At 32.7% G+C, this 12,326-nt stretch overlaps 1 protein-coding gene across 1 annotated transcript; it reads right to left on the bottom strand.

The window, feature by feature from the left end:
• Positions 1–297: 297 nt before the first annotated feature.
• On the bottom strand, positions 298–12,184 carry LOC134725029 (serine/arginine repetitive matrix protein 2-like). The gene is made up of 7 exons (XM_063588512.1): positions 12,164–12,184; positions 8,503–8,550; positions 7,482–7,601; positions 5,189–5,642; positions 2,186–4,594; positions 1,297–1,566; positions 298–590 (listed from the first exon to the last, which is right to left on the bottom strand). Exons 1-7 carry the CDS (start codon positions 12,179–12,181, stop codon positions 481–483), a joined length of 3,429 nt encoding a protein of 1,142 aa, XP_063444582.1. The 5' UTR covers positions 12,182–12,184; the 3' UTR covers positions 298–480.
• Positions 12,185–12,326: the final 142 nt, after the last annotated feature.

The following is a 12,326-nucleotide window of genomic DNA, read 5'->3' as shown; positions in this document are numbered from 1 at the left end:
TCAAATCATAACTGAGAGGATGAACTTTAAAAATATACATGTACGATTTTCTAACAAACAAAGTAAAACTGACCCTCCTATTTTATTCTAGCCTTTCCCTGTGATATGTTGCTTACAAAATCCCATCAAAATAGCACTATTTCTAGAAACGTAACAAAGGAGATGAAATATTCAGTAATAAATAGACAACAGTTTATTAAGGTCATCAGTTCTACTTTAAATCTCTTTATATTAATACCACCTACTGCCTAAGTATTTCAATTTTCCTTTGGAAGGGGGGGGGGGGGGGGGGGGGAGGGATTACATTCAACACATTTTGACCTGTTTCCCTTTCTATAACAAGTGGAGTTAACCTTTATTGTATATATGTACCGTCATTCTAATCAATATCACATTCTGTGAGATATATTTACATAACAAATCATTCACATACAGTAACAGAGGTTTATATTTGCACATGTCCAAGTTAATTTATTCACGTCAACTATATTTCTGTTGGTCCATCATCACTTCATGTCTTCGTTTATTTATTGCTTCATTATTCTTCTGGATCTTCTTTATTCTTTCTTCCAGCTCATTACACTTGTACCCTGTAATTAAATCCTCAATTTACAACATAAAACTTTATTAGTTATAGGTCTTCTAGGAACATTAACTATGGAGAACTTTATTAGTTATAGGTTTTCTAGGAATTTGAACATTAACTATGGAGAACTTTATTAGTTATAGTTCTTCTAGGAATTTGAACATTAACTACTTTATGCAGAAAATATTTGTTGCGCCGAGCTGATCATGATCAACCTTGAAATCTGAATGCCCCATTACCCGTATTATTCTTAATAAATAAAATACAATATTTTCATATTTCCATGTGTTTGTCAAGTCTTATTAAGACTGTTCAGAGGTTACAATTCTCTTTCATAATCAAATTGAATTCATGTTATAGCTCTGGACTTTTTTGTTTCAAATATTAAAGGTTTTTTTATTTTAAATAATTTCAAATATTCTGTCTGTCATGTTATCTTTCTTAGTAAGATGGCAACAATGATAGCCAACATGACATTGGGTTTTTTTTGCTGCTTTTTTAATGCAAACTTGGGTAAATAAAATATAATATTTTATGTGCCTGAACTCATGAAAACGCTTTTCTCAACATTTTCCTTCATCAGGAACACCAAGATGAACATTCAAAAGCCAAATGTGTATAAATAGGTAGAAACATTGGGAGTTGTTTGACCAAAATAAAAATAAATACAAAGTCAGTAAGGGTTGACTGTTATTAGATAATTTGAATACCTGATTTTGAATTCTTTTGGTCTAATTCATCTGAAGATCTTCTTTCCGGTCTAACTCTATCAGCAACAGATGACCGTACTTTTGGTCTGTCATCTATTCTTAGTTTCTTTGAAGGCCTATCATCCTCATCATCATCATCATCATCAATTTCTTCCACCCTCCTGGCCTTTGACTTTGTGACAACTTTTCTGTCATCTGACAATTGTTTACCAAGTCTGTCGTGGACGGACACCTTTGATTTTTTGACAGACAAGTTATTTTCATCATCTCCTATAGGTGAAAACAAATAAAATATTGAGTGCATTGTGTATTCTTTTATAAACATGAAATGTGTTATAATTTGTCTGATTCTCATCAAATGTTATATAGAAAATATTTATAAAAAACATAAAAAAATTAAATTGTAATTTATAATTATAAACTTATACTTAATATCCTATGAAAATTTCTGGTATTTACAAAATAACAATTATTTCTTTCTCTGAACATCTGAAGATTCAAACAAATTATAAATTTATGCATTCTTCTAAGCCAGGCATATTTGTAGAGGTAAGGCAAGGTCCATTTTTCTCAATAAAAACCAGGATAATTAATAACATTTCGTACAATTCTGAAAATTAAATAACTGAAACTAAGTCTGTAGTTAAACATGTTAAATGAGCTGTAAATATTGTGTTTGCGTCTCAGAAAATGAAATATTTAAATAAAAATGTTGTTCATTAGGTTGAATGTTAAGAATTTATTATCAAGATAAATACAATTGACGGTTTATTGATCCCCCTTTTCTAATCCTGTACATCATCTTATCCACCATGTGTCCACCGACCAAACATTCATGGTACTTCATGTACCTGACCAAAAATTCATTATGTATGGCCTAAGATCTTACCTGTCTTCAGGGTTACAGTTACTGTTGGACTTTTAGAACGACCGTTATCAGTTTTCCTTTGACCTAATGCTGTAGAATCTTTATCATCAGTAGACACTAGCCGTGTTCTCTTCTTTCCATTGTCGTTAACCTCTATTTTAAGTGATCTACCATCCCCATTGTTTTTGGAATCAAAGTATGATTTCCGTGAATCTGACCTTTTGTGACTAGAATATCGTCCAGAGTCTTCTTCATCACTCATTTCGACGAATATTTTATTACGATGTTCCTTAAATCTATCATCTCTTTGTCTACGATTTTGCCAACTATTATCATTAAAGTTTCTGTGGAAGGAATTTGATTCAGTATCTCTACTTGTTCTCCTGTTGTGGACTCTCTCTTGCTTAATTCTCTGTCGCCTTTCCCTTTCAATATCTTCTTGCATTCTTTCTGACTTTGTAGATTTTTTGTTCCGCCATGTTTGACTGTCAGAATCGCTGTCACTGTCACTTGACAACACATTCTCTGAGCTACTAGAACTGTCAGATTCGTTGTCTCCATGTTTTTTGGGCGTAATTTTTTTCTTTGAATCAGATTTTTTATCTGTGCTGCTTGTTCTTCTTTTCTCATGTTTCTTTGGAGTTTTAGATTTTTCAGTTTTTTCTAATTTTGCAATATTCTTCAACTTTTGACTAGACTTTGTTTCACTGATTGCTGGTTCTCTTTCAGTAATTTCTCTTCCGTGTGAAACTTTTTCACTTCCGGTTTTACGACCAGTTTCCTTCAGTTTTTTCTTCTTGCCTTTAGTTACAATTCCTTTAAGTGATATTTTCTTTGAAGACTTATCACTTTCAGGTACATTAGCACTTTCAAACTTTTTTTTCCTAGCTTCAAGTTTCTCGTTTGTATTCTCATCTGAAATTTTACCTTTTTTCTTTGACATTTTCAATGATTTTTTAACTGTTTTGACCTGACCCTTATTTACATCCTTATTTGTTTTTGAAGTTTTAGAGACTGGTGAGCGAGACCTAGATTTCCATTTTCCAAACGGTGACACTGATCTATGACGCTTTGGTGAATCAAGTTTATATTTTTTGGGCACCAAAGGAGACTTGGATCTTGAACGTCTTTTCCTCACTGGAGATTTTCTTCTTACTGGCGATCTTGACCAAGATTTTTTCTTTTCTGCACTAGTTGATCTTTTTCTTCTAATTGGAGAGCCAGACCTGAAAGCCCATTTTGTTACAGGAGAACTAGACCCAGACTTCTTCACAATAACTGGAGATTTTGACCTTGATTTTCGTTTTGTAACTGGTAACTTTTTTCTCTGAGGTGGTGTTACAGATCTTGATTTTCTCTTCCTGACTGGAGGAGTTAAGGACCTTGATTGTCTTCGTTTGACTGATGATATTGATCTTGCGTTCCTTGCTCTTCTGTTAGCATCTTTAATTTTTTCCTCTGATTTTGAAGGTGATCTTGATTTTCTTCTGATAGGTGATCCTGATTTGAAGCAGAATTTTCTCACTGGAGTCTTTGACCTTGACCTTCTTTTTAGGTCTGATTTTTCCTGTGTAACTAGTTTAGTTTTTTCAGATTCAGAAGTTACCTGTTTTGAAGAAATAGAATCCTTAGATTCTTTTGGAACATTGGAAGTCACTTTTTTTGGCTGAATTGTCTTTAATTCTTTTATACAATCTGTAGTTTTCTGTTTAGATTTAATATTTTCTTTAGTGTCTTTTTTAGAATCTGAAGTTATGCGTTTAGAAGATTCATTTTTTATTTCTACTGACTTCTCAGGTGCCTTTTTTATGGCAGGCATTGGGATATTTTTGATGTTATCATCCATCTGTCGAGACTTCCCGTTAGATTTTGCACTATTAGATGTACTTGATTTTGTGTTTAAAGTCTGTTTGGATGTACTCAATTTTGTGTTGACAGTCTGATCACTTTTAGACAAATTTTCGATTTTCTTTTCTAGTTCCGAGTTAAGTTTTGACACATGTTTAGCAAATTCAGTTTTGACAACATTTATGATATCCTTTTCTGGTGAAGATGATTTATTTAAATTGGACTCAGAACTTTTATTTTTCTCTTCGTCACTTTCACTGTCAGAACTAGATGAAGACGATGACACCAAAGACAATGACTTTGAGGATTTGCTATCTTCTAATTCATCATCAGGCTTGTTACTCTTTATTTCATCGTCATGTCCCTGAAAACTTTTTCGTCTTTCAGAAAAATCGCCATCAGAGCGACCTGAATATTTTCTAGATCGAATGGAATGATTTGTCCGACTATCATCTGCAGAATCATTATCAGAACTGAGATGGGACCTCCTTGATTTATTTATTTTCTCGTTATCGCTGTCATCTGAGCTTTGTTCACTGTCGCTCTCTGAATCTGACCGATATCTTGAAAACTTGTCAGTGCCTGTAGAAAAGTAAAGGAGGAACAAACAAAAATTTGTCATATATTTATACTATAGTTAAGATTGATTCTGTTTTTTCAATCTGTCCACAGTGGGTAGTCTACACATTCATTATAAAGTTAAGGTGCTATACTTATATTACACTTCATACATGATTTGATGTTTTCCCTTTTTTTATTTAAATGTCACTGCTGACCAAGTCTTATGTAGACAAATTATGTTTCTGGTGTACAATACTAAATGCCTGGTATTATAATGAGGTTATTTATCGTTTTATATGTCTGCTCCATAGTCAGGTTGTTGTCTGTTTGGCACATTCCCCATTTCCATTCTCAATTTTAAAGTAAAATAATGACATTGCTCAAACCAGTGATTAGGTCTGTCTTGAACTTAAAGTGATGTGTGAAGTGTTGCTTCTTTGTTAATATTCTAAATGTGACTATGAAATGAAGAACAGCAATATGAGCCCTATACTTTTGTTTTAAGTTTAGTTAAATGCATTTAATAATAAAAAAAAGTCATGAATAGATACATCTTATCCCCCCCTTTTTTATAACATGCAAATCAAATAAATTCCAAAATAACATTAAACTAACCCTTTGTTCTGGTAGGAGTAGATGACTGGCTATCCTCATCAGTCAATGCCCATTTATCTTGAGGTCTGATTAGTGCAGGTTTGGTAGAATCACTCTTTACTGTGATATTCTTTCCCGCTGTTTTTAATGCTGATTTTTCCTCCCCCTTCATAGGAACAGTATTAATTACAATCAAGTTACTCTGTCGGGGAGGATTACTAGCGACATTTTGTCTCTGTTGATTTTTCCTAAATTCTGGTACCTTTTGTTGATTTTTCCTATATTCTGGAACCTTCTGTTGTTGTCTGCCAGGAAAGGTGCCACCAGTACTGTAGTTGTTGGTGTTACTGTAATGTTCCACAGTACTAGTACTGTAGTTTCCTGAATACTGAACTGGCTGTCCAACAGGATATTGGTGAGTAAGTGGTTGTCCATATGGAGGAGCATAACTACTGTAGCTGGTAATAGGTACATTCTGTAAGATGTTTAACATTTTCATGAATAAAACTAAAAGAGCAGTGATTGATTGATTGTTGGTTGCTTAACGTGCAGTGTAAAAAGAGCAGTGTATCATCATACTTACATCAAGTTTAAACATTGATAAAGTAATGTATTAAATAGGTGTGTATTGTACACACTTGTTTACCCCTAAACAGTAATTGGTAAAGCACATGAAAGGGGTGTGTATTATATACAAACATTGAAGTTTTTTTTTGTTTTTTTTAATTTATAGTGTTTTTTCAATATTGTATATGTTTATTCTATTAATGTATAACATTTGTATATACTTATCCCAATAGAACTTTCAATTATAGACTCACAGACTTTCAAAAGCCTGAATCTGAATTCAAAATAGCAATTGAATATCAGAATCAATTGGTGAGAAGTTTTATCCTGCATTATGGTCACAGGACAGGCGCGTAGCTCCCTATATGCCAACACGCAATTGCGTGCACATCGGTTCGGCATGCAAAAAAAAATATTGCAAAATTAAAAAATTACAAATTAAATTTTAAAGATAACACATACATGACATATGTTGTCACATTTTTAATTTATGAAATGTCATTAAATAACGGCATTTGGTTTCAGAATAGAAGTTTTATTGAAGATCATGCATGACGAAATTGGACAGTGTAACTTGTATCTTTTACAAGATTTGAATTTGTCATACTCAGTCTTACACATGTAGTTTCGGAGCACATTTTACAGAGTACGGTTTATCTGTTTGGAATGAGATGTATCAATTGGCATGAGATTTATCAGAACCCTTCGATATTATTGAAATTATGCCATGGCGATGTGTTCGACGGACTACCAGAGCCACTCATCCTACAAACACGCCAAAACAGTATTGGAAAGTCTCATTATATTTTGCGTTTCTAGACCATATGAAAATCGAATGCCTATGATAATGGAACTGGAGAGTGGAGTCGCGTCTGGTATTATCAGAAAATCGCTTCTTTGTGTCGTATCTTCTTCCTGCTGTTGTAGGAAATATAACAAAAGATCAAATCTCAACATTGTCAGAGACATATGAAACTGACCTGGTATGTAATTTTGACGAATTCAATTGGGAGGTCGCTCGATGGCGAACACGTACACAGGTTTATAACATCTCGCGAGTGCTACCGTGGAGATCTATCAATGTACCACGTCTGTTAAAATCAAATGTACGATCACCAATGAACAATGACAGGTTATCATCGCTAGAATTACTGCATATTCATCGGGATAGTGTAAATATTGCCGACAAATAAATAGAGAAGTTCGTTTCTGCCTAGACCCGAAGAGCAGATTTTTGACAATTTCGAGTAAATTCTGTATCAGAAAAATGTGTAGTTTATGTTTTCAATTAAGCATGATTAACTCTATTCAGAAGCTTTATAAATAGTTTTACATTCATAAATTGTTTAGAAGTTCTATCTACATGAAGCTCCTCTATCAACTGTCCTATGACCGAAAACCGAAAAAAACCTATTTTCCTGATTAAAAGGGTCCCAAAATTTGTTCGCCACGCTCCGCTCAGCGGTAGTTGCTTGCACATCGTTTCTTTCTAGCTACGCCCCTGCAGGAAACAAGAGACAAAAACTATGATTTTTACAAATTTTCAATCAAAGTACATGTACCTAGCTGGTAAATAAAATGTTAAGAATAATAATATTCAAAATTCAGTTCTTAAATTTTATTTTCCACTATAAACCAATAATAATTGTATACTTTGAAGTGATGTGTATACAGGTAAGTTCATTTCCTATTATTGTGTGCAATTACACCATATTTTAATTTTATAATTTTTGAATACTGAAGTTACCTTAGTTACAGATTTTGTAATAATACCACTGGTAGCCGTTAACACATCTAATGGATGTGGATGTAGATGTACACTGGTCTTAGGTGCGTCTGACTTTTTAGGTATATCTGCCTTCTTTTTCTGAAAATACAGTTAGAAAACATTAGTATTCTGTATAAATAAATTAAAATCTAACCATGTTAAACCCTATGAACAATCTCCTGGGTAATTAAGGGACAGGTGCAGAGTTAAAGAGGGGGCATAGAGGGTGTCAAAATTTTTGATTCGAAAAATCAGCATTCGGCCTAAAATGATCAAAATATTTTTGCATTGCTCAGCTCTGTGATACATATATAGCGTTTTCCAGTATTTCTCTCCCCTCAAAAATCTAAGATCCACTTGTTGAGATGGATACCATATTGTAGCCTAATTAAACATTAAAAAAAAAAAAAAAAAAAAAATAAGGATACAACTCTTCATTGGATTGAAATGCAATTGCATGGAATACTTACTTTGGTTACATTAACTATTTATCTACCCCACTGACAAAAATGACTGATGGATATATAGGCGTTTTATCATTACTCTTTTGCAGTTACTGATAAATATACTAACATAATCATATGAAACTGATATAAATGTATCCGCTGTAAATAAACACATGCACAGTCCTAGAAAGTTTATTTGTTAGCATTATCACTCCAGACTAGTACACATTTTTGTTTAAAGGGCCAGCTAAAGTATGCCTCTGGCTGCAGGATTTACTTGCTGTATTGAAGACCCATTGGTGGCCTTTGGCTGTTTTCTGCTCTTTGGTATGGTTGATGTCTCTTTTTTCCATTCTCAATTTGATAGATGCTGAGATACATGTACTTTAATTATTCTATAGTATATACAAGAAGCACAAGGTAAAGACAAAGAGGTACAATGATTAATAAAGTCTTCCAATTAAATCAACTCATCTGATTTTTTGAAAGCAATAACTATCATCATGATCATGACTATAAAATTAAAGAAAGAAAATGAAAAATACATTACTCACATTTTTCATAGAAGCCAAGGCCAACATACGAAGTGCCTCCAAGTCATCCTAAAAATAAAATGAAATGAAAGTATAAACAATTCTAAGATAATGTGGCTCGTAGTTTCTGTATATTTTCATCAGGAATGCATTCATACAAGATTCCTTCAAAGGAGTAATTGGCAGCAATAATCCATTGAAAGAAAGATATCAATTTGAAGAGACTTTAGTTTAGTTTCCTGTGTACAGGAATTCTTGACTATTGTTTTTTCCACATAAAATAAATTTAAAATGTTTCCATTCGAGCCATATTTTAGAGTAGGCTAAAAGAAATAAAATTATTCAGAAAATCAGTTTTTCTGAAGTCTAGCAGTAAGTCATGTAAGTACAGCAAGCTGAAGTTGTCTGTTTTTAATATGAAAGAATCTTAGCATGACAGTTACACCTTGAAAATAGGGACAAAAGGGAGGTAGCTGTCTCAAATCGTTTAAATTTGTATCCAACCTTTTCTACACAACTAGATAGGTACAAAAACATCACACATTTTAAAGTTACCTAGATCCAAGGATTTGTATATTTGTTCTGGCAACTATACAAATTCTTGCTAGATCTAATATTGTTACAACTAATCATACATGTACATACATGTATTTAAGCCAAAATTATGTTTTCCTGAAACCTTAGACCATTAGACAGACCTCAAATAACACTTATCAATCAGGGGTGCTACTTAAACAAGTGATTTCATTATCACCTATTTCAGTGATTTTTTAATATTCAGTTATCCCCTATTTATGTGATTTTGGTATTTTCTTTGATTTTCAAATGCTAATTTCATTGATTTTCCATATTTTCACAGACTTTTCTATAATTTTCCTGCATAAATCAATTATCCCTTCATCTTGGAATATCAATTTCACCAGTGCGCACATTTTTTCAAACTTTTGAATTAAGTACCTTGTGTGTGGATCTCATTGGGGTCTACATTTGTAATCGTGACGCGGGATTGCTGATTATTTGTAAGCGTGACACATGAAAGTCAAATTATTGTGGCTTGAAAACAGAAATGAGGTCCTGCGGGACCTGGGAAATGACAAAAAAAATTGTAAGGGTTCCGCGGGGGTGTCTCGCCTACCTTTGCTGTAAATTGCAGGCTCAACAACAATGAGGAAAAAAATTAATAAAAATATTCCTCTTGATACTATCTTATGATTGTAAGAACCTTCTGGCCAAGTTTGGTAAATATCTAGGATAGTTAATGAATCTAATTAAAATTTTAAAAACTTTAACCACAGAGTGAATGTAATGTTTCCCAGCAGAAAAACTAAGTCCATTTAAAAGTAAAATACGGAAAAAATGGAGTTATCTTTTTACAAAATTTACTTCTGGATACTATCTTATGAACAAAATTAAGCTTCTGTCCAAGTTTGGTACAAACCCAGGATAGTTTAAGAAAGTTATTAAAATTTTAAAAACTTTAACCACAGAGTGAATGTAATGTTTCCCAGCAGAAAAACTAAGTCCATTTAAAAGTTAAATACGGAAAAAATGAATTAATTTTTTTACAAAATTTACTTCTGGATACTATTTTATGATCATAAACAAGCTTCTGTCCAAGTTTGGTACAAACCCAGGATAGTTTGTGAAGTTATTAAAATTCTAAAAACTTTAACCACATAGTGAATGTTATGTTTCCCCGCAGAAAAATCTAAGTCCATTTATAACATGTATAAGTAAAATACGGAAAAAATGGAATTATATTTTTTCAAAATCTACTTCTGGATACTATCTTGTGATCATAAACATGATAAACAAGCTTCTGTCCAAGTTTGGTAGAAATCCAGTATAGTATAAGAAACTTATTAAAATTTCAAAAACTTTAACCACAGAGTGAATATTTGTGGACACCGCCGACTACGACGGAAAGTAGTATCGCTTAGTCTCGCTTTTTCGACTAAAGTCACGGCTCGACAAAAATGAGAATAACATACATAGTGTAACCGGGATACAGGAATCTGACAAAACAGTAAGCAGGATTTGGGATCGGAACCCCCCCCCCCCCCCCCCCCCCCCAATAAGACCACTTTGAGTTATTTTAAGGTACATGTATGCTAGAACATGCCCGTGAAATTGCAGGTCTGTGACTTAATTACAGTATATAACTATGCGTAAGTCTTATTGAAGTATCGGTATCAGATAAAGTCATGCAGATTATAAGATGCACAGTTTTCTCTGCTTTCAAAATCTTTCTGCTTGAACCTGTCAACCTGGAACTTTTGTTTTTATATATTTAATTGGAATAAGTAGTTTTAATAATAAAAAAAAGGAATCTTGTCACTCATATTAAAAGTGAGTACTTTTATAATAACTGTCACACGCTAAAAGGCAGTGTCTGCGCGTACCCGCATACGGGTACGAATAGTCAAATTGCCGTTCTAGGCTGCGCGTACCCACATCCAGTTTTCTAATAAAATGCCATTGGATCGGGTATAAAACGTGAAATATCTAGGAAATTATCGATAAAATGGGGATATTTTCAAATTGTATTTATTAAATAATGATACATAATAATCATTGCAAAATTAAATGCACAATGATGGAAAATGAACCTGTACAGTCCCTGTAAAAGTAAAACATGATAGAAATTAATACTATTATAAAATTTTAATGCAAATTTAAAGAATATTTTTTTTATAAATTAAAAATATACCCATATGATATTTTAAAATAATCTTTAAGTAAAATGTAAAACAGAAACTAAAATTTTAAAATATATAAAACTGCTTAAATTAAAGCATGAGTTTATAAAAATTAAAATTTAAAGAAGCAAGTAATAATGATTAATGAAACGTGAACGGAGGCTGGCAACATTTGAAATGTGCAGCCGGGTTAAAATCCGTGCCAAAACAATCATATTTGATATGTAAAATGTGTTCCAAACCTTAATTAGTTACAGGAATCTTTTGTAATTGGTTTAAATTGATATTATAACTTGCTTCTTTAATTTTTATAAACTCCAGCTTTAATTTTAGTAGTTTTCTTTTACTTTTTTCTTTTCAGGGACTGTACAGTTTAATTTTCCATCATTGTGCATTTAATTTTAATTAATAAATACAATTTGAAAATATTATTTTTTCATATTCTTCACTCGTTCTACACGAAATCCCTTTACTATCAATAATTTTCTTACATATTTCACGTTTCATTCCCGATTCGATGGCCTTTTATTAGAAAACCGGATGTGGGTACGCGCAGCCTAGAACGGCAATTTGACTATTCGTACCCGCATGCAGGTACGCGCAGACACTGCCTATTTAAAACCCATATGGGGAATTACAAAATATGTGTTAAATGGTTTCTTTATCAAAATTATTCAGGTTTAAACAATGAGAACTGTTCCTAAACAGAATGGATATTTTATAAATTAGACTTTAAACATATAAAACTCCATGATTTGCTAATTAATCGAAGAATATTGAATGCATTTGGAAGCATGCAAGTGTGAAAATGTCACGATTTTCTTCCACATGAGAAACACCAATTTTTGTCTGTCAATATACATGTCAATCATGCTTAAAGAAATTCATGCAATCAATAATAGGATATGAGTAGTGGGAAGTGGAAAATTCGTAACAAACGTGTTATATTTTCCTTTTATAACTATTTTCTAAGAAAGACGAACCTCATCGTCGGAGGCCATTTTGGTGTTTTCTGGCGTTATTAAGGAAACCCGAAACCTTCCGAAAAGTAAATTTACTGACACGGATCAAGCAGCCGAGTTATTTATTAAAAGATATTACCGTCAATAATTGATGTCTCAGATCCACGCTATTGGAGCAATAAAA

This window comes from Mytilus trossulus, chromosome 7 (assembly GCF_036588685.1).
Source record: "Mytilus trossulus isolate FHL-02 chromosome 7, PNRI_Mtr1.1.1.hap1, whole genome shotgun sequence".
Classification (NCBI taxonomy): domain Eukaryota; kingdom Metazoa; phylum Mollusca; class Bivalvia; order Mytilida; family Mytilidae; genus Mytilus; species Mytilus trossulus.
Note: the sequence above shows the minus strand (reverse complement) of the source record. Positions and strands in the feature narration are given on the sequence as shown.

Bases quoted from the DNA above. Each gene is read 5' to 3' on its own strand.
- LOC134725029 (XM_063588512.1), bottom strand. The intron at 4,595-5,188 runs GTTAGTTTAATG...ACTTTTCTACAG, and splicing joins TACTCCTACCAGAACAAAGG to GCACTGACAAGTTTTCAAGA. The intron at 1,567-2,185 runs GTAAGATCTTAG...TTTCACCTATAG, and splicing joins AACTGTAACCCTGAAGACAG to GAGATGATGAAAATAACTTG.